General features: G+C 44.0%; 1 protein-coding gene and 2 long non-coding RNA genes across 3 annotated transcripts; 2 read left to right on the top strand and 1 right to left on the bottom strand.

The window, feature by feature from the left end:
- The first annotated feature begins 603 nt into the window (after window positions 1–603).
- Window positions 604–16,691, top strand: ADTRP (androgen dependent TFPI regulating protein). The gene is made up of 6 exons (XM_083624086.1): window positions 604–1,108; window positions 4,273–4,407; window positions 7,610–7,711; window positions 13,006–13,121; window positions 14,290–14,441; window positions 15,427–16,691. Exons 1-6 carry the CDS (start codon window positions 947–949, stop codon window positions 15,471–15,473), a joined length of 714 nt encoding a protein of 237 aa, XP_083480212.1. The 5' UTR covers window positions 604–946; the 3' UTR covers window positions 15,474–16,691.
- On the bottom strand, window positions 6,212–7,603 carry LOC310767282. Its single transcript, XR_014550837.1, has 2 exons — window positions 7,423–7,603; window positions 6,212–6,761 (listed from the first exon to the last, which is right to left on the bottom strand). It is a non-coding gene; the product is annotated as an uncharacterized lncRNA (long non-coding RNA).
- Window positions 7,718–11,789, top strand: LOC310767269. Its single transcript, XR_014550823.1, has 2 exons — window positions 7,718–9,969; window positions 10,107–11,789. It is a non-coding gene; the product is annotated as an uncharacterized lncRNA (long non-coding RNA).
- Window positions 16,692–18,009: the final 1,318 nt, after the last annotated feature.

Here is an 18,009-nt window from a genome sequence, read left to right as displayed (position 1 = left end):
GTGTGGCTCACTTTCAGCCCAGCATGCACAAGACCGCAAACCCTGGAAGTGTTTGTGAAAGCCCAAAGCTGCAACAGGTCTGGGCTACTACTAGCAGACTTCAGGTCTTCATTCACCATATCCAAAAGCGTGCCTAGACCAGTGGCTTTCAACCAGTGTGCTGTGGCACCCTGGGGTGCCTTGAATGATGGCCAGGGGTGCCACAGGCAACTCTGGCCTCTGCCCCTCTTTCTTTCCTTCCTTCCCTCCTCCTATGCCTTCTCAAGTCTCCCGAAGGCTTGCACAGCTGTTTGTTGCAGCATCCCTGGCCATAAGCTCTGGCAGGCACCTCTCTTTGGGGCAGGGCTGGGGGGGTGCAGCTCAGAAACTAGGGGCAGCAGCAGCAGGCCAGAGGACTCCGAAAGAAAGGGGAAAGGAGGCTGAGGGAACACTCCACAAAGGAGGGTGTTTGAATAAGGGTGAGAGTCTGCCAGCTCTGCAGGCAAGGGTTGGCATAACTGGGTTCCTGAGCCTCACAGGGATGCTGCAGAAAGAAAGTTGGTCAAGGGAGCCGGGTGAAAACCTCTGGCCTGGGCTACTGTCGCAACAACAGAGACTCGCGAGGCGGGTGGTTGCTGTTTTAAGCAAAGCACCTTAAAGGAAAACTTCGCCACGCCAGTAAACTAGTGATTCCCACGCCTCCATCTCCACTCCCATTCTCGGAAACATGCGAAAACTTATGCAACTCGGGCCCTTAATCTCCCCGAGTAATCTCGAGGGAGAGCATATAAATCCACAGGTCGAAGCCTGGCCTCACGTGAACGAACAGCAGCGGCAAAGGAAAACGGGAAGGGAAGCCAAAACTTCGGCCGCTGCTGCCAATGTGATGCCCGCTGACTAGCTTCCCCGTTCGGCTTCCCGCGGCGGCGAAGGAGGAGCCGCTGCCGGTTCCCCCACCGCGCGCGCCATGAAGGTCTCTTCGCTCTTCCTCTTCCACGGCCTCGCTTTCGCCTGGTACGTGTTCCTCGTCGCCTTCATCAGCAAGATAGGGACGGGACCTGGCGAGAAGAAACCGGGCAACATCCTCGCCTACGGCGGGCCGTGGAAGTTCCTGACCGTCCTCAACCTGGTAAGCGGCGCGCGCGGAGGCCGAGCCAGGCCTTCCCCTCTCGCCTCAGTCTGAGGGGAAAGAGAGGGCGGGTGCTTTCGCTTCCCGCCAGCGGCGCTTCTGGAGACCGGCGGCGGTCCAAGGGCAGCTTGCGCCTGCTGAGGGGGTGGGAATCCCCAGGAGGAGGGTCACAGGGGTCCCCACGGCCACGAACCCCCGACCTAGGCTAGAGTTATACGTTTCACTAGCCTGAAGTCCCTTAGCTATCCATTGAAACTAGGGGGCGGGGGGGGAAAGGGGCGGGTTTGAAATACGTACAGCGTGGGTTGGGGTTGCCACCTGTATAATACAGGATCGTCCCGCATTTCCAAGTGAAATGTTATGTCCTGTATTTGTTACAGTTTTGACCTGTATTTCAGGTTTGGTCTTCTCTCTCTCTCTCTCTCTCTCTCTCTGCCAAGTTGGGGGGTTCCTCTGCAAATGCATGCATTTGAAACTCTGTGTGAAAAGTCACTGTATTTAAACTCTGCGCAGCAAAGCAGAGGCAGATTTGCAATTTCATTGTGTGGGGGTGGGTGTGCGCGTGTGCATGCCTGGGTGACAAATTCCAGAGGGGCCGCCCTGTTAGGCTGCAATAGATTGCAATGGGTTGCTCAGAAGTCACTTCAGCACCAGATGGGGGGGGGGGTCGCCTACCCCCCTGCCCTGCCGTGTATTTTGCCAGAGCAAAGGTGGCAACCCTAGCAGGAAATAATAGAATTGTAGAGTTGGAAGAGATCCCCAGAGTCATCTAGTCCACCCCTTGTAATGTAGGAATCACAACTGAAGCATCTTGTGATGGATGGCCATCCAAGCTCTGCTTAAAAACCTCCAAGGAAGGAGAGGGAATCTGTTCCACAGTGGAACAGCTTTTACTGTCAGAAAGTTCTTCCTGCTGTTTAGTCGGAATCTCCTTTCCTGTAACTTGAATCCATCGGTTTGGGTCCTGGCCTCTGGAGCAGGAGAAAACAACAAGCTTGCTCTATCTTGCATGCGACAGCCATGTTGGTTACAGCATGGTGCTGCTAATGCCAAGGTTGCAAGTTTGATCCCCGTAGGGCAGTGGTTTTCAACCAGTGTGCCGTGGCACCCTGGGGTGCATGGAAATGGTGGTCAGGGGTTGTTGCGAGCAACACTGGCCTCTGTCCCTCTTTCCGTTCCTCCCTCCTCTGATGCCCTCTTGCATCTCTGCCTCCCAAAGGCTTGCATAGCTGTTTGTTTCAACAGCCCTGGCTACAAGCTCCCCAGGCAAATGGTGTCTCTGGGGCTGGCCAGGGGGTGCTACCTGCACAGCAGGGGGGTGGACTAGATGATCCTCAGGGTCTCTTCCAACTCTACGATTCTATGTGGGCAGGGAAACAGAACACTTTTCCTGCCTGTGGTTTCCCACCAAAAAGACTTTTTAAAAGCCACCCCAGTACCTTGCATGAGTTAATTCCAGTTTCAAGAGACCATCGGGGGGGGGGGATCCATTAAGCTGTGGATAGTGTGTAATAGTAGTAGTTGTGCAGGAGATGTGTTGAACCCTCCACCCCATGCTGCAGTTTAAATTATACATACCCTCCACAATTTCCTAGGGATTCAGAAGCGTACCTGGCTGGGTCTCTCTCTCTCTCTCTCTCTCTCTCTCTCTCTCTCTCTCTCTCCCTCCCTCCCTCCCTCCCTCCCTCCCTCCCTGTCCATGGGTCTTTGGCCATCAGGTCTAATTTGCTCCCAAAGTCTGTGTTAATGCTTTTGCTTATGTTCATCCCTTGCTGTGCAGGTGCCTCTGCTTTTCCTGGGAAGTGGTCAGGGATGGTGTCATCATCTGGAGGGCTATAGATTTTCCTCCCCCCCAAGTAAAGTTTCAGAGGGGCCACTGTGTTAGTCTGTTGGAGCAGGAACAACACTGTCTTGTGGCACCTTAACAGATCAACACTGAAAAAGCAGATTGCTTTCTGTGAAAGCAAATGCCAGAATAAAGCTCTTAGTCTTTCAAGTATCACAAGACTCATTGTTGTGGATTAAAATACAACACTGAAACGCAATGTGTGATATGGTAGGGAGTCCAAAATCTGCTGTTCAAAGGCGGGGGAGACGCAAACTCCAAGACACAGGTATACCTAAGGCAACTCTTTGTGCCTTGGCCCTTTTTCTGCTGTTGGACTGATCATAAAGTTAGGAAGTCTCTGCTAACGTATACCCTACACTACTATTTTTCTGCAGTTGAACACTTTGCAATTGACACCTTTTTTAAACTTTTTTTACTTTTTCAAAGCCAGATTTGTGACTTAAGCTAAGAGGACAAAAACATATTGCACCCCTTCATGCAGTCCATGTAGTTTGTTAAGGGTGTTAGGAGTTGTAGCTCTGTGAGGGGTAAACTAAAGTTCCCAGCTTTTTTAAGGAAGGCATGTACTTTAAATATATGGTGTGGATGTGACTGTCAGTGGAGGCCTACCCATTGGAACACCTTGCTTTATGCTCCGGAACACGATTGGCGTAAAGATTAAACTTATCCTCTCTGAAATTTCACGTATAATGTTGTTCCTTCATTTATTTATATTGCGGTCTCTCAATGTAACTTAGAATATTTTATTTCCTTTGTGACCTCTGCTAAGGCTGTGTACACATCACCAGCTTACAATACAGTTGGCCATTTCCCCTCTCAATTCCTATTGAAGCTGGTTTGGCGAACAGCACATCAAAATGCAGTATTTTCTAAGAAATGACAGGATGGAGCTGGATTGTGACTAACATTGTGTGTACACCACTTTCCAAACCAGAAGTGGGATCACACTGGATGCAGAGTAAATGACAGTGTGTACACAACTTTAGAGTCTGTCTATAGCTGTACTGCTACCTTGCAGATAAGCTATAATACTCCCTAGAGGTGATTTTTTTTTTTTTAATTAGTGGATCTTTGCACATTCATGCTAACAAAGATACTTATTTCTCATAAAAGTCTATTAAACAATACAATGTTAAAGCTTACCACCCAAACTAATTTATTAAAACACTCTCAGTAAATAAGATAGATATAGCTAGTGCTGTTTTCCACAGTGCTGATTCATGGTTCACCCTGAAAACTGCCGCCTTAAGAGTTCATTGAGGTGTGTAAAATTAAAAATGGATGAAGATCTTCTCATTAGCTGTAATTAATTTAGGTTCTGCAGGCTGTTTACTTCGGGATCTCCTTGCTGATTGACGCGCTGGTACTAATGAAGCAACTGCGAATTGCTAAGTCCATGTTCCCCTTCAGAGACTTGATCTTTGGCAGCCTGGCCTTTCCTATCTCCATGGTGAGTTTCAAATACACATAATCATCATCATTATGCCACTATTAGAAGACAAGCACTAGGTACGTTGGAAGGATTGTTCTGAGCCAACGATGCTTTAAGTAATGATAACTCATGAATGATAATACATTATTACTAATGAGAATTCGTTAAGCATAGTTCATTATTACTATTATTTTATTGATACTGTAATAGTAGCAGTATATATAAACAGCATATATAATTGCTTGAAAGACACTTAGTGTGTTATAGAATACAATTGCTTCATGTTTTCAAAAACCAAGCAAGGCAACTGAAACAAAGAAAGAGGGTTTGATTCCTGACATCTCCAGGTAGAGCAGGCAAAGGCCCCATCTGAAATTCTGGAGAGCTGTTGCAGATCATTGCAGACAATATCAACCTAGATGCACTCTGTATCTCTATATATAACTTCCTATGTTCCCAATGGATATTATCTGCTGCCTTATCAGGGAGTGGGTGGTGCTGTGATCTAAACCACTGAACCTCTTGGGCTTGCTGATCGGAAGGTCAGCGGTTCAAATCCTTGTGACAGGGTGAGCTCCTGTTTCTCTATCCCAGCTTCTGCCACCTTAGCAGTTTGAAAGCATACCAGTGCAATTAGATAAATAGGTACCGCCGTGGCAAGAAAGTAAATCACATTTCCGTGCACTCTGGCTTCCATCACGGTCTTCTGTTGCACCAGAAGCGGTTTAGCCGTGCTGGCCACATGACCTGGAAAGCTGTTTGTGGACAAACGCGGCCTGAAGCGAGATGAGCGCCGCAATCCCATAGTCACCTTTGGCTGGACTTAACCATCCAGGGGTCCTTTACCTTTTTTACCTTTTTTTATCTGCTGACTTCCAAAATCCAGATAAGCACCTTAAGGGCCATTTAGCATCTTACAACATGCAACAGAAGGGATATGTGTGGGTGTGTTTATACTCACACTTCTGTTTTTTGCTGCATGTTGCCAAAATATGCCTGAACTGAACCTCAGCCCCAGTTAAACACATTTCACTTGAAGCGTCCCATGTTTAGTATGAAAAAATAATTCATGTGTAGCTATGTAGTAGAGTAAGCATCAGACACTAATACTCCACTTTAAACCTGCGAAAATGCAAGCAAGGAAAGTCAGGTAAAATTGAGATAATTTCTTTTGGCGAAGCTCAAATGAGCAGAGTGTACTGTTTCCAAAGCCATTTTTTTCTACTCCCATAGAGGGATCACCAGGTGTGAGGGATCACTAAGTGTAGAGAGGGACTTGCTTCTGTTTATAAACAATGCTTACTATTTTTAGTAGGAGAACATCCTTTCTCAGCTCCCGTGTCCCTGGTTTGCTCTAACGTGGACTCACACTCAGTAGAGAAAACAAGGCCAAGAAAACACAACTGATGCTGTAATTATTTTTCGTGTGTTGAAATGCACCCATTTCAACACAAGATTTCTCAATAGCTAATATTCACTAATAGTTCAAGATTTCTCAATAGCTAATATTCACTTCTTCGGCTTAAAGCCTGTTCTTAATGAATGAAGGCGATGTTTGTTGTTAAGCCGCTTGGAGAAGCAGAAGATAGATCTGATCATCATCAAAGACAGAGACTGTTCTACTGTTAGGCAAAGTGAGGCGACTGCCTCAGGCAGCAGTTTCAGTGGGATGGAGGCAGCAGCAACAGCCCCCTGGCTGTCCCTCCTACCCCCTCCCTTCTGTCATTCTCCTCTGTGGAAAGACAGGCTTGGGTATGCTATACAGCCTGTCTTGGCCCTTCCAAACTAACCTGCTGCCTAGTAAAGGACACTATTCTGTCCCCAGTGTTGAAATAAGTTTAATTGGCTTCTGTGCATAGAACAGAGATGGGGGAAATCTTGTCCTTCACCTCATGCAGCAAAAAAGCTCAGGCCATTTCTGATAGAAGGGTTGAAATCACAGTTCTCTTTCTCCCCATCTGGTTATTGTTCATTCTATAAAGACCTTACTGGCTTTCTCACCCAGTGGAAGGGCCCGTTGCTTGGCAATGGCGTCCATGCTTTGCATCCTTGGCGTCTTCAATATAAAACAGATCCCAGACAGACCAGCTGAAAAAGTGCCACAGTATATGAGGTCTGAATAGATTTCACTGGGCTTTGTGGATTTTTAGCCCAGAAAGCAGCTCCTGGTGGTCTTCACGGCTTTCCCTCTTTCCCTGCTCATGCCAGTCTTTGCCAAAGATAACAGTTGAAGCTTTCCCCAAGGAATCCTGGGAAATTGTAGCTCTGGGAAGGGTATACTACAGCTCTCCTACTTTAAATGCATGTTGCGGAGGTGAGAGAAAAGTAACAAAATTCTTCCCAAATCGAACATTGCGAAGGAGAGAGCATCCCTAGGAAAAGTAATTAGACAACTGCTTGCATAGGTGTTTTTTTAATGGCTAGTGTGCTTTTAATCATACAGCACTCTGTGTACCCAAATAGAAGGCAATCAAGATGATTTTATAAATGCATAATTATTATTAGTTGTAGTAAACATAATCTGAGGACAGTTCTTGTATTTGCTCTGAATTTCAGGACTTTGGGGAACACTGAAGTTTTCAGGAAGCCTGTCAGTCTAGTGCTGTATATGTGTTAACTGGCTTTGATTACCCAGTGTAGGAAGAGTAACCCTCTGGACTGCTCAGGGGCACTTGATATGGCCAGCAGGCAGAATCGCCACTCCGCCCTCACACATTCACTGAACATGTGGAGAAAGTCATGTGAAGATTCATGTTGCCTTTCTTTTTGCTGCAGGGGGCATCCAATTGTCATACGGCCGCCAACACATGGATTCTTTTGGGCCCAGAAGAGGGAGGAATGTGGTAGGGGAGTAACAGGGTGGAGAGGGCTTATGCACACTCTGCCAATGTGCATGGGGGCCAGGAACAGAACCCCCTCACAAAATGGTTGTCGCCTGTACATCACAATTTCCAGGACTAAAGGCTTATGTAGGTTCTGTGGCCCAGAGTTGGTTACAGCACTAAATGTTTTCTAAAATAATAAAATACATACTGTTGTGATACTGTTTGAAACCTTGCATAAGTGAATCCCAGCCCCTCATTTCACAACTCATTATTCTGGAGTGCTGTGACAGGAAGAAGCTTGCCACAGTACTCTATCTGAGAGAAGTGGAAAGTACTTTGTTAGATGCTTGTGTTAGATAAACTCATCACCTTTTTCTTTTAATACTCTGTTTCAGACAGTGTTTACGTTATTTTGGGCACTATACCTTTATGATCGGGAGCTTGTTTATCCCAAGAGCCTTGATGCCCTCCTTCCTTTATGGCTGAATCATGCTATGGTGAGTAAAATGTAAAGCAACAACAGCAAAATGGAACAAAGGCAATTTGCAATAAATATTCAAACATTGCATGATGGATGCAAGGGAAAGCAGACATGATCCAGCCAATTATGCACTTTTAATTCCTATTGATCTCGGTGGGAGAGTCAATATATACTTAATCTCTCTCATCAAATTTAATAAGATGTGCTTACGGTAACTTTGGCAGGAACATGCCCAGATTCTGCAAATTTTTATTTGTAGCTTCCTTGCTTTCTCTTTAAGCCGAGACGGGCAATGAGTGGGCATGTGAATTGCTAAAGAAAGCCTTAAAGCATAGGGGAAAATATCAGTGAATCGTTGCTTGCCAAGTATAAGTCAATTGAAAGATGTGAAGTCATTAAATGGGGTGGCAGGATGGGGTGGGGAGAGAGAGACACTTTCTAGGTTACTGCAGTGCATATAAAAGAATGAGAGTGCTGTTGCTGTAAACAGAGTGTTATACAATGCAGAATGTCTGGGAATACAAATGAATGTTTGGTGGTTTTTAGAACGGAGTAAAAGAATCCAAAAAGGTATGTAGCAGGAGCTCTCCAGTCGAGCAGCAAATGTGAATAGAAACAACAAGCAGCAGTGCAAAAATGATGGCTGGCTGACTCCTGCAGCTTACATTTTTAATTTCATTTTTAGCCAAAAACAGAAATGAAAGGAAATGTAGGGGGTGGGGAGGAATCTTTGCTGCTCTGGGCAAAGTAAAATAGAAACTGTGGGTATATGCAGAATTCACGACATGTCCTCTTGGGAATAGGTGGGTAAAAAAGTTCAGTATGAATCGTAAGGGCCTAAATGAATGAAATGACCATCATACTCAAGATGCTCAAGCTTGATTCTATCAACCTTCTGTAGTGAATGAGGCTACCGGCTCTTAGTCACGACAGTGCTACGAAAAGATCAATATTCCTTGCAGTGACAACCCAAATTCTGCCTTTATCGTCTGCACAAATGAGTTTGTTTGCATCACTCGCTCCTCTGGAATGCTAGTCATGTGGAAGAAGGGCAATGAGTCATAAGAACCAAAACAAATGAAACAGCAATCATATCCAAGACTCAGCCTAGATTCTCTACTCAGTGCCATTATAGGCTACTAACATAGATGGGTGCTACATAAAGACCTATTTTTATGATCTGACCTCTTGACACCCTATAATGTTAGTTTCCTCTAACATTATCCTCACACCAGCAGAGTATGGCATGGTGGGACTGAGCCACTTCCATTGGCACATGTGGAAAATCGGTGCAGGATAGCAGCCACAAGCCTTATGAACCTGTTTAAACAAACAAAACATAAAAAGTCATAGCTTAAATCTTTTATGTTTCCGAGAAGTTAGAATGAGCCCATTTTTCAGAAGTGATGTGACACTCGCTCAATGGGCAAATCATTCTGCATGAATTATTCAACCTAGGCATGGAGCTAAATGATGGATCCCTTCAGCTAAGATTTGTTCTTTCTGTGCTTCCTAAGAAAACCAGAAATTTCTAAGTGATTCAAGTTCCCTTATGAACAAATCTGTGAAGTTTTGAAGGAGGCAGAAGAGTTAAGAAGAGCTAAGCACCATCACATTGCCCCAAACTTGCCTTACTCGATAACCGCCATGTGCCGGTGCAGGGAGAATGAAGGCAAAACATATCCCCACGTACACTGGAACTTGATTCAAGAGAACTTGTTCACATCTGTGAATAATCAGTAATATTTGTATGGGGAGGGTTGGGGCAGGGAAAACCTTCAACCTACTGTGATGCTGTCCTTCACTTGCTAACTGTTTACCTACTTCATCTGTAAGAAAAGGAAGTTTCATACCTACCAACACCACCCACCATGCATATCCAGGGATGGGACCAGGCCTCCTCCTGATGCGACATTTGCGTGCCAGAGCCCCATCCCAACAGACATGGGGGGCGGGCTGTAGAGGCCTCAGCCCCATAGCGCCCCCTAGGGAATGTTGCATGCATTGTAGAATGCCCTGACTGTGAGCGATGATGGTATGGCCCATCAAACCTGGCCAACACTCCATATTAACTGACTGTGTGCCACTTCCCAGAATCCTTTGCAGTGTTCAGGGGTTCTATAGCAGACCTGCAGAGACACTACCAGTACAGGCAATTCTATCTGGAAAGCGTTCTCTAAGGGTTGGACATTTGGAACCACTGCCTCAGACAAACGTAGATTCCCCCAAGAAAACCTTTTCCATTCAATATTTATATATACAGTGGTACCTAGGGTTACAGACGCTTCAGGTTACAGACTTTGCTAACCCAGAAATAGTACCTCGGGTTAAGAACTTTGTTTCAGAACAGAACAGAAATCGCACGGCGGCGGCAGGAGGCCCCATTAGCTAAAGTGGTGTCTCGGGTTAAGAACAGTTTCAGGTTAAGAACGGACCTCCGGAACGAATAAAGTTCTGAACCCGAGGTACCACTGTAAACTGAAACTGCTAGCATCGTATTATGCCATCTCAGTAAGGGTGGAAAACTAATATGTTCCCTCAGAAAGCAAAGCATTTAATTAACTTGTATCAGTAAATAAATCAAAACAAAGTAATACAGAACTCAAAGTAAAAAAAAACTTTCATAAGCAGTCGGAACGTAATACAGTATTTTAAGCAACCCATTCATTAACAGCAAAATCATTACATACAGCTTTTGTTCAAATTAGTGGGTTTGGGGTTTTGTTTTGTTTTTGTTTTTTAGAGTGAGGGAGGGGGAGGACTGAGAAATAATGCCTTTTCTCCCCTCTCTGTGATAATTGTTTTTCTTTTTCAGTTTCACTTGTTACAAGTGAAGCTGAAAAGAAAACTGTTAATGGAAAATACAAGAATGAGTCACTGTTTCCAGCCATTTTTGCCAACCCTTGGAGATTGGTGTCAATCCAGGCCTAATTATTAAGACTTGCTTTTTAAACAGGTTTTTTAAATTATTTGCTTAAAGAACAAAGCTTGCATTTATTTGAATGAATGCTAGATTAAACAATACATTATAGTGGCAATGAAGTTTAATTGCCTTTAATGACTCATGGTGTGTGGTGTGACTAGAGTCATATTAAAAATTGCTATGAGTAGGGACCACTTTGCCTGAGAAAAAAACAAAATGCATTTAAAGGGTTTTCAACTAGTTTTAAGTTGCAGTATATGGTCCATTACTAATGCCATTGCAGCAGTCAGCTTTCCATTGTCTAGTAGAAAGAATTCATTTAGAGAGCTAATTGAAAGCCAGTGGCAAATGGAAAGCTTTGCAATAACTAGTCAATCATGCAGTACTTCTGTGTTTTGCAATAACAGGCAAAACATACGAAGGTTCTAGAAATAGTACAATCGCCAGAGCCAAGTGAACCTAAAAATATAGAGCACGCACTATGGAATGACAGGATATTATTATTATTAAAATGCACCATCTATCTATATCTGTACAGTGGTACCTTGGTTCTCAAACTTAATCCGTTCTGGAAGTCTGTTCCAAAACCAAAGCATTCCAAAACTAAGGTGTGCTTTCCCATAGAAAGTAATGCAAAACGGATTAATCTGTTCCAGACTTTTAAAAACAACCCCTAAAACAGGAATTTAACATGAATTTTACTATCTAATGAGAGCATTGATCCATAAAATGAAAGCAATAATCATTTTACTGTACTATAAAATAAATAAGACAGTACTGTAGATGATAAAAATTAAAAAAATAAATAAATCTTACTACACCGATGATAGTCATTGTTTGGCTGGGGGGCTTTTATCCATTTCCATAGTCACACATTCATTCAGTAGCTGAACTGGGTTCCACACAGTCACAAAAACAAATTAACTGAAAAAGCCTCAAAATCAAAAACGCAAAATAAATAGCAAAAACAAAAGTCCAAACTTAATCTGTTCCGGAAGTCTGTTTGACTTCCGAAATGTTTGAAAACCAAGGTGCAGGTTCTGATTGGTGCAGATGCCCCAGAAACAATAGCTGACAGCTGCATCGGATGTTTGGCTTCTGAAAAACGTTCAAACACCGGAACACACACTTCCGGGTTTTCGGCATTTGGGAACCAAGGCTTTTGAGAACCAAGGTACCACTGCATAAGCTAGTTCCCTAGCCTTTACTATTGAATCATGATGACCTTAAGTGAGGCGTACCTTCCTGTTTTCTAGGGGAAGCTACATATGAAGTTAACTCTAGCTCAGCATTGTTCCATGGGTAGCCAGTGTGATGCCTTCCAAATATTGGACTTCAGCTCCCATCAGCTTCAGCCAGTATGGTCAAAGGTCAGGGTTGATGGGAGTTGTAGTCCAGTAACATGTGCCAGGCACCACATTAGTTACCCCTGGTCTACACTAACTGATGGATCTTCAGGGTTTCAGAGGTGTTTCAGCCCTACCTGGAGAAGCTGAGGTTTGAACTTAGGACCTTGTGCATGCAAATCACATGTTCTACCACTGAGCAACGGCCCTTCTTCCTTGTACATTCTGAAAAGGTGAGAGCAAGATACGGCTATAGCAGCAGTGCACACATTAAAACTCTACTTTTGCCTTACCCTAATAGCTCTGAGGCTGGGGTATGGGTGTGTTAGTTATTCCCCATCCCTTCCACATACTGTTACCAAGCTGGCAGCATTGCCAAGGAATGAAGGCACTCAGCATAGGGTATCCTGACTGTCAAAAGCAAGGGTGGTGCAAAAGTCTAGGTTAGACCAGGGGAAAGGGTGTCTCCTTTCCTTGATGCTATGGGACACAGCCTCTGATATCAGGAATTCCTCTGGGAAAGAGCAGAGGTGCTAAAATCCAGGCATCTGCCAGCTTCATGAACCCCATCTCCTTACTTCCTGAAAAAGACAGGCACGGTAGTATAGAGGACAAAGCAACCCTCTAAAGCAGGGTTTCTCAGACTTGGGTCTCCAGCTGTTTTTGGACCAACTCCCATCATCCCTAGCTAGCAGGACCAGTGGGTCAGGGATGGTGTGGATTGTAGTACAAAAGCAGCTAGAGACCCAAGTTTGGGACACACTGCTCTAAAGGAAGGGATATCCCTTAAAATAAGGCATCAAGAATGAATAGCAGAGTTTTTGTTTTAATCCTCTGGTTGAAAGAACAAAAAGCCCATTGTCTTTGCCCCAGAACGTTACCACATAGAACATTCAGCCAACAGCCAATCAGGACATTGGCTGAAAGACTTGCGGTAGAAAGGCCAGGCCAAAGCTCTGTACACCTTATTGTAAGCAATGGTGAGTTTCATAAATTCAACATGAGTACAATTTTGTGTGACGCACGGTATTTTCTTCCCAGCACACTGTTATATTACCGTTGTCCCTGATCGACCTCTTGACTACCCCACATCGTTCTCCATCAAAGGGAAAAGGGATCAGCGTATTAGCAATTGGGGGTACTGCCTATTTCTGTTGGTAAGATCTTTGTTTTTTTAATGAAGAAAGTCTCTTTCACATGATGCTTTGGCATCCCTCTTTAACAGGCAGGAAGCCAAGAGGGAATGCCTTCTCTCACCTAGTTATTACATGCAGCCACAAAGTCCTCTGTTGAAAAGACGGTCCTTGCTTAACCCTGCTGAAAGAAATCCCGACTATTCAGCTACAATAGACTCTTGATCAGACTTTAGAGAAGCTTTGGAACTGTTGAACAAGCGCATTATACAACCATACATTAGGCCTCATGAGGGGCCTTTTTAGCCTAATCAGATCCTAAACTTAATGAGATTATTCATGCCGCTTATTGAAATTCCTTTCCCATGCACGAGTTTGCTTGCTGTGATTTGTGCTGTCTATTAGTTTGGCTGTTGTGAGCATGGAGCAAGGCCCTTCGAGATTCCCCCAGAAAACTCGCTTTTAAAAAGGTGTCCGTATTCCAGAAGGAATGGAACTTCTGGCCCATAGTTGAAGCTCATCCTAATGCAATGTGGCAATGGGATCATGGTGGGGAGTTGAGTGTTATCCTCTGAACCTGGATGGAAGGCCTTGAATATTCTTAGCCTCTGCTGGTGCCCAAGCCCTCTGCCATTCAAGTCTGGTGTTGGATCCCAGACAAGAGTATTTAGGGGCTGAACTACCTCCTCAGAACTACCTCTTTACCCCCCACCCCTTTACCTAAAATTTACCATGTCAGACAACTTGCATTTATGTGTTTGCTGTTTTCTTTCACTAAATGGTGTTCCCACATAGAGATCTGCATAACAAAACAACTGGCTACCCCAGGCAGAAAAAAAGATCTTTTAGGCGTTTGTGTACCTGTGAATAAATGCAGGTGTGTTTAAAAAACCCCAAAAACCAATAATCTCACCCAAGCTATTGGCCCCTTAAAGTGTCTTCAAGGGCTAAAAGCAGCTGGGGCAGGGTAATGGTGGCAATTTTGGGAAAGAAACTAGAACACCTTCTGAGCTAGAACCCCATGACTGCATTTCTTCTTCTTCAATGTACAGTTCGAGCAAGCCTTTTAAATGTTTGTCCTAGCTTGTACTTTGGCCCTTAGATGCCACATTCTTCCCAAGGAAACGGCAAGCCCAGCTGGGATGCTATGTTCTAACTTAAGATGTCCAAACTAAAATGCATTCTTTTCTAGGTTTCTGTGGATTTACTCGGTGACTGGGAAGTGGGTGTACCCTGTCTTTGAAAAGCTAAGTGTACCCGGCATAGCTGCCTTTTTTGTGGGGACCACTTTCGTCGCTCTCTTTTGCTACAACACAGGAGAATTCCTTGTCCGCATGATTTGGGGTGAGTCCAGTCTTGTAAACAAATCCTCAAAAGTTACCATTTTTAAAAATTAGTTTGCACATGTTCTTCTCTTATACATTGGTGGCACATCGAAAGGTTAAAAAGGGAAGGGAGGAAAGAAAGAAAATAAATTCCCTTGGCTTCTCTCAGTTCCCTGCCTGGTCACTTGATTCTTATTCCTCACAGTTAAATCAGGGCTAGTAGAACTTGCACATTCACTTGCCAGGCCCTAGTTGTAATTCCCCCCCCCCCCCATGGGTGGTAGGTGGGTCCAGTGCTATAAATGATAAGAAGAAGTTGCACTGAGGCTAAAAGCAGAAGTGAACTAGCAAGCAAGGTTAGTAATAAGCAGAAAGCCTATAGTCACCATGCGTGCAGGTGCATATGTGAAGGGGCAAGTTCTGGTAATTACCATTTTCAGAGGGAGGCTATCCCTGGTCACGTGTTCCTGTATGCATGATAGAGATAAGATGCATGGAAAAACTTTAGTCTTTCGCATAGTCAGTAAATGTGCAAAATCACCCTAAAACTAGATTATTATGGGCCATGGGCCAGGGAGTTAATGGGACCCCCCCCCAACCAACATGGGGGTGCTGAGGTAGGTGGTCTGTCTCTCAGTTGTGGATAAGATTGCCTGTTCATGGGGGAAGTGAGATCCCCACACACACACACCTTAGTTAGCAGATAATCTTGCTGCAGAGCTACTCTGAAACGGGAGCAAAGGGCACTGCCTCTCCCAGTCTCTTGTGCCTCACCAGCAACACTTTCTCCTGCAGCTCACTCTTACTTCTAGTTTTGCAGTGCAGAGAGTGGTTGTTGGCTCCACTCTGGGGCCAGATTTTGCTCCGGGGCTGTCAGCTGCTGGCCCCGAAGTGAATTCGCTTCTTTTCCCCCAGTATGGAACAAAATCAAGTTGTGTTTGGATTGTTATCATTCATCTCACCAGTAAGCCATTTTTTCTTCTTTTGCTTATGCCATTTCACAGGTGACTCCGTAGTAATACTTGACATTTACAAGAAGAAAAGCAAATGAAACTTGGATGATGTCAGAGCGAAACCTAGATGAATTAAGAATGAAGCCAGCGAAGTCAAGCAAGAAGATCTCTCCGTGCGGAACCTTCTTGTATGCTTGTTCAACACTTTGTGTCTTCCAATGAATCTAGATTCTAAAAATAACTGGATTCTGGGGATGGATTTGAGGGTCTGCCTGGGCGGATCCCTTTCAGGATTCCAGAGGATTAATTTGATTCCAGAAAGCTTAAGATGGATCCCCAGGCACGTCAAGCCACAGGTTTGTTGTATGTCAGTTAAATAAGTGGTACATACCTTAGGACAGAATCCTCCAAGGCTGCTACAAACTGTCTGGAGTGGATTGCATCAGTCCTATCAATGCGCCTAAACTGCACTGGGAGAGCCACAAGCAGCTCCTGAGGCCTTGGACCTTCACACTTGTGTGTTACATTGTTATGGAAGCTGCAGTCATCACAATGCCGTGCAAATCTAGATGCCTGTTGCATCTCTTCTGGTGGAGACTGGGCCCTTCTCCCCTCTCCTGCACTGAGAGAGAGATGGGGAAGAGCCTACTTTGAGAGGAGTGCTGCAGACATAGGAGGTTTTTGGCTTGTGAATGACTGCACCAATGTGATCAAGACCCTTGGAAACCCCTGCGTAGGAAAGGCTAGACTCTAGGTCCTGGAAGACCTGATTCAGAGCCAATAAATTCAGACTGACAAGGGCTGCCTATCTTTAAATGAATCTTTTGTACTATATCATGAAGACTAACTTGATGGTATTATTTCAGATGATTAAGGAAAAGAATTTACAGTTGCAGATTAAAGAAATGCATAGCATCCGGTGCTCAAGCTCAATGCCATAGGATAAGTATTCATTCTTAATGATCTAAAGAGCGGATCTGCTAAGTGTCCAGTGAAATCAGCATGGCTGCAGCTTGAAATCTGAAGTATTAATAGGCATTTACAAAAAACAGTAAAAAAAAGTTAATGAGATTCCTGACATTTACATGGTTTCCTCTTTTGGGTTTTAGATGTGGCACTCCTGAATCAAAATAATGTAATTATGTTTAACATTATGTTAACATGAGGGTTAACACAAATCTCTCTGCCACATTTTCCATTCATTTACTAATCTCACTTGCTAGTTTATTTCTGTTATTAGCCTCGACGTCTTATTAAGTCATATAGAACTGGAGCAATTCTTTGAAAAGGTTAATAAAATAAATAAATGAACATGACCCATCGTTTCCTTCAGTGGTCAGCATTCTCAAGCATAAAAGGTAGTGCCGTTATTTTAATGGTGTGGTGATTGTAGCTTTTTCTTTTTTGGATTAGCATAAATGGGCTTGTCATGGTTGTGCCCAACAAACTGGGAACAACCGTGATCAGGGATGTAAAAAGGGGTACTTTAATGTCCTGCAGTTTCTTTCCTGCCTTAGGAATGTGATACCCATCGGAATTTGGGAACAGGCACCTAAAGCCTGTGGCAGCTTTGAAAATGAGACAGACAGATGTAGAGACAGCTGAGAAAAATTTAGCTAGCCTGGAAATTATGGGGAATACACCATTGCTTTGGAAAATCTGGTGCAGAATCAGCAGTTTAGCTGTCTCTTTTCACAAGTCTGCTTGCTTTCATTAGGCTCTGCTGGTATAATTCCAAATAAACCAAATACGCCGTAAATATCCACTATGCTCTCTCCCCACTCCAAAGGAAGTGAAACCATGAAGTGTTGCCCTATATTTTTCACCTCTTAGGTAAGTGGAGAATACTTAACCATATTGATTTTGTTGTGTGTTTTCTCACTGCGTGACAGTAAATATGTAAAAATGCACGCACACACACACACACACACACACAGGACCACAAATTGGCTAAAGTCGCTGGGACAATTCAAAAAACATTCAGTATCTCTACCACAGCAGAAAAGTAGGTGGATCTGAAAACATATTACAAGAGTTTCGTCCAGTTCCACAGGATTTCACCAGGAGAGGAAATTCAACCAAAATAGCACAGAGATGCCATAATAACAATAGCATCAACACTAATAAAAATAAAATCAGAGAAGTACCAAGAAAGTCCAACCACCATTCAGGGGGTTCACATTGTGAATCAGGATATTCTTCAAGAAAAGCTATAGGGTCGGGGAGATCTAATTATAGACCACTAATCTCTTCTTTTTTTTAATCAGCCGAAAAACAACTAAAGTTAGGATTCAGAATTTATTTCAGTTCTGCACTTCTTTACATTTATTTATAGCTGTATTCTCTCTGCCTAAGTGTGGAACCCCTGTATAAATTAGAAGTTTTTATTGAACAAATGCCCCCCCACAGCCTAGAGCTGGGCATGAATGCTTTCATGATACTTGACTGCTGCCTACAGTATGAAATCTGAGAATTTAAAAAACTGCTCAGTAATTAAATTAAAAATGAACAACATAGGAACATAGGAAGTTGCCTTATACTGAGCCAGAACACTGGTCCATCTAGCTTAGTATTTTGTCTACACTGACTGCCAGTGACCTTCCAAGGTTTCAGACAGGACTCTTTCTCTACCTG

Source organism: Podarcis filfolensis, assembly GCF_964270895.1.
Source record: "Podarcis filfolensis genome assembly, chromosome: 7".
NCBI classification, from domain to species: Eukaryota; Metazoa; Chordata; class Lepidosauria; order Squamata; family Lacertidae; genus Podarcis; species Podarcis filfolensis.
Note: the sequence above shows the minus strand (reverse complement) of the source record. Positions and strands in the feature narration are given on the sequence as shown.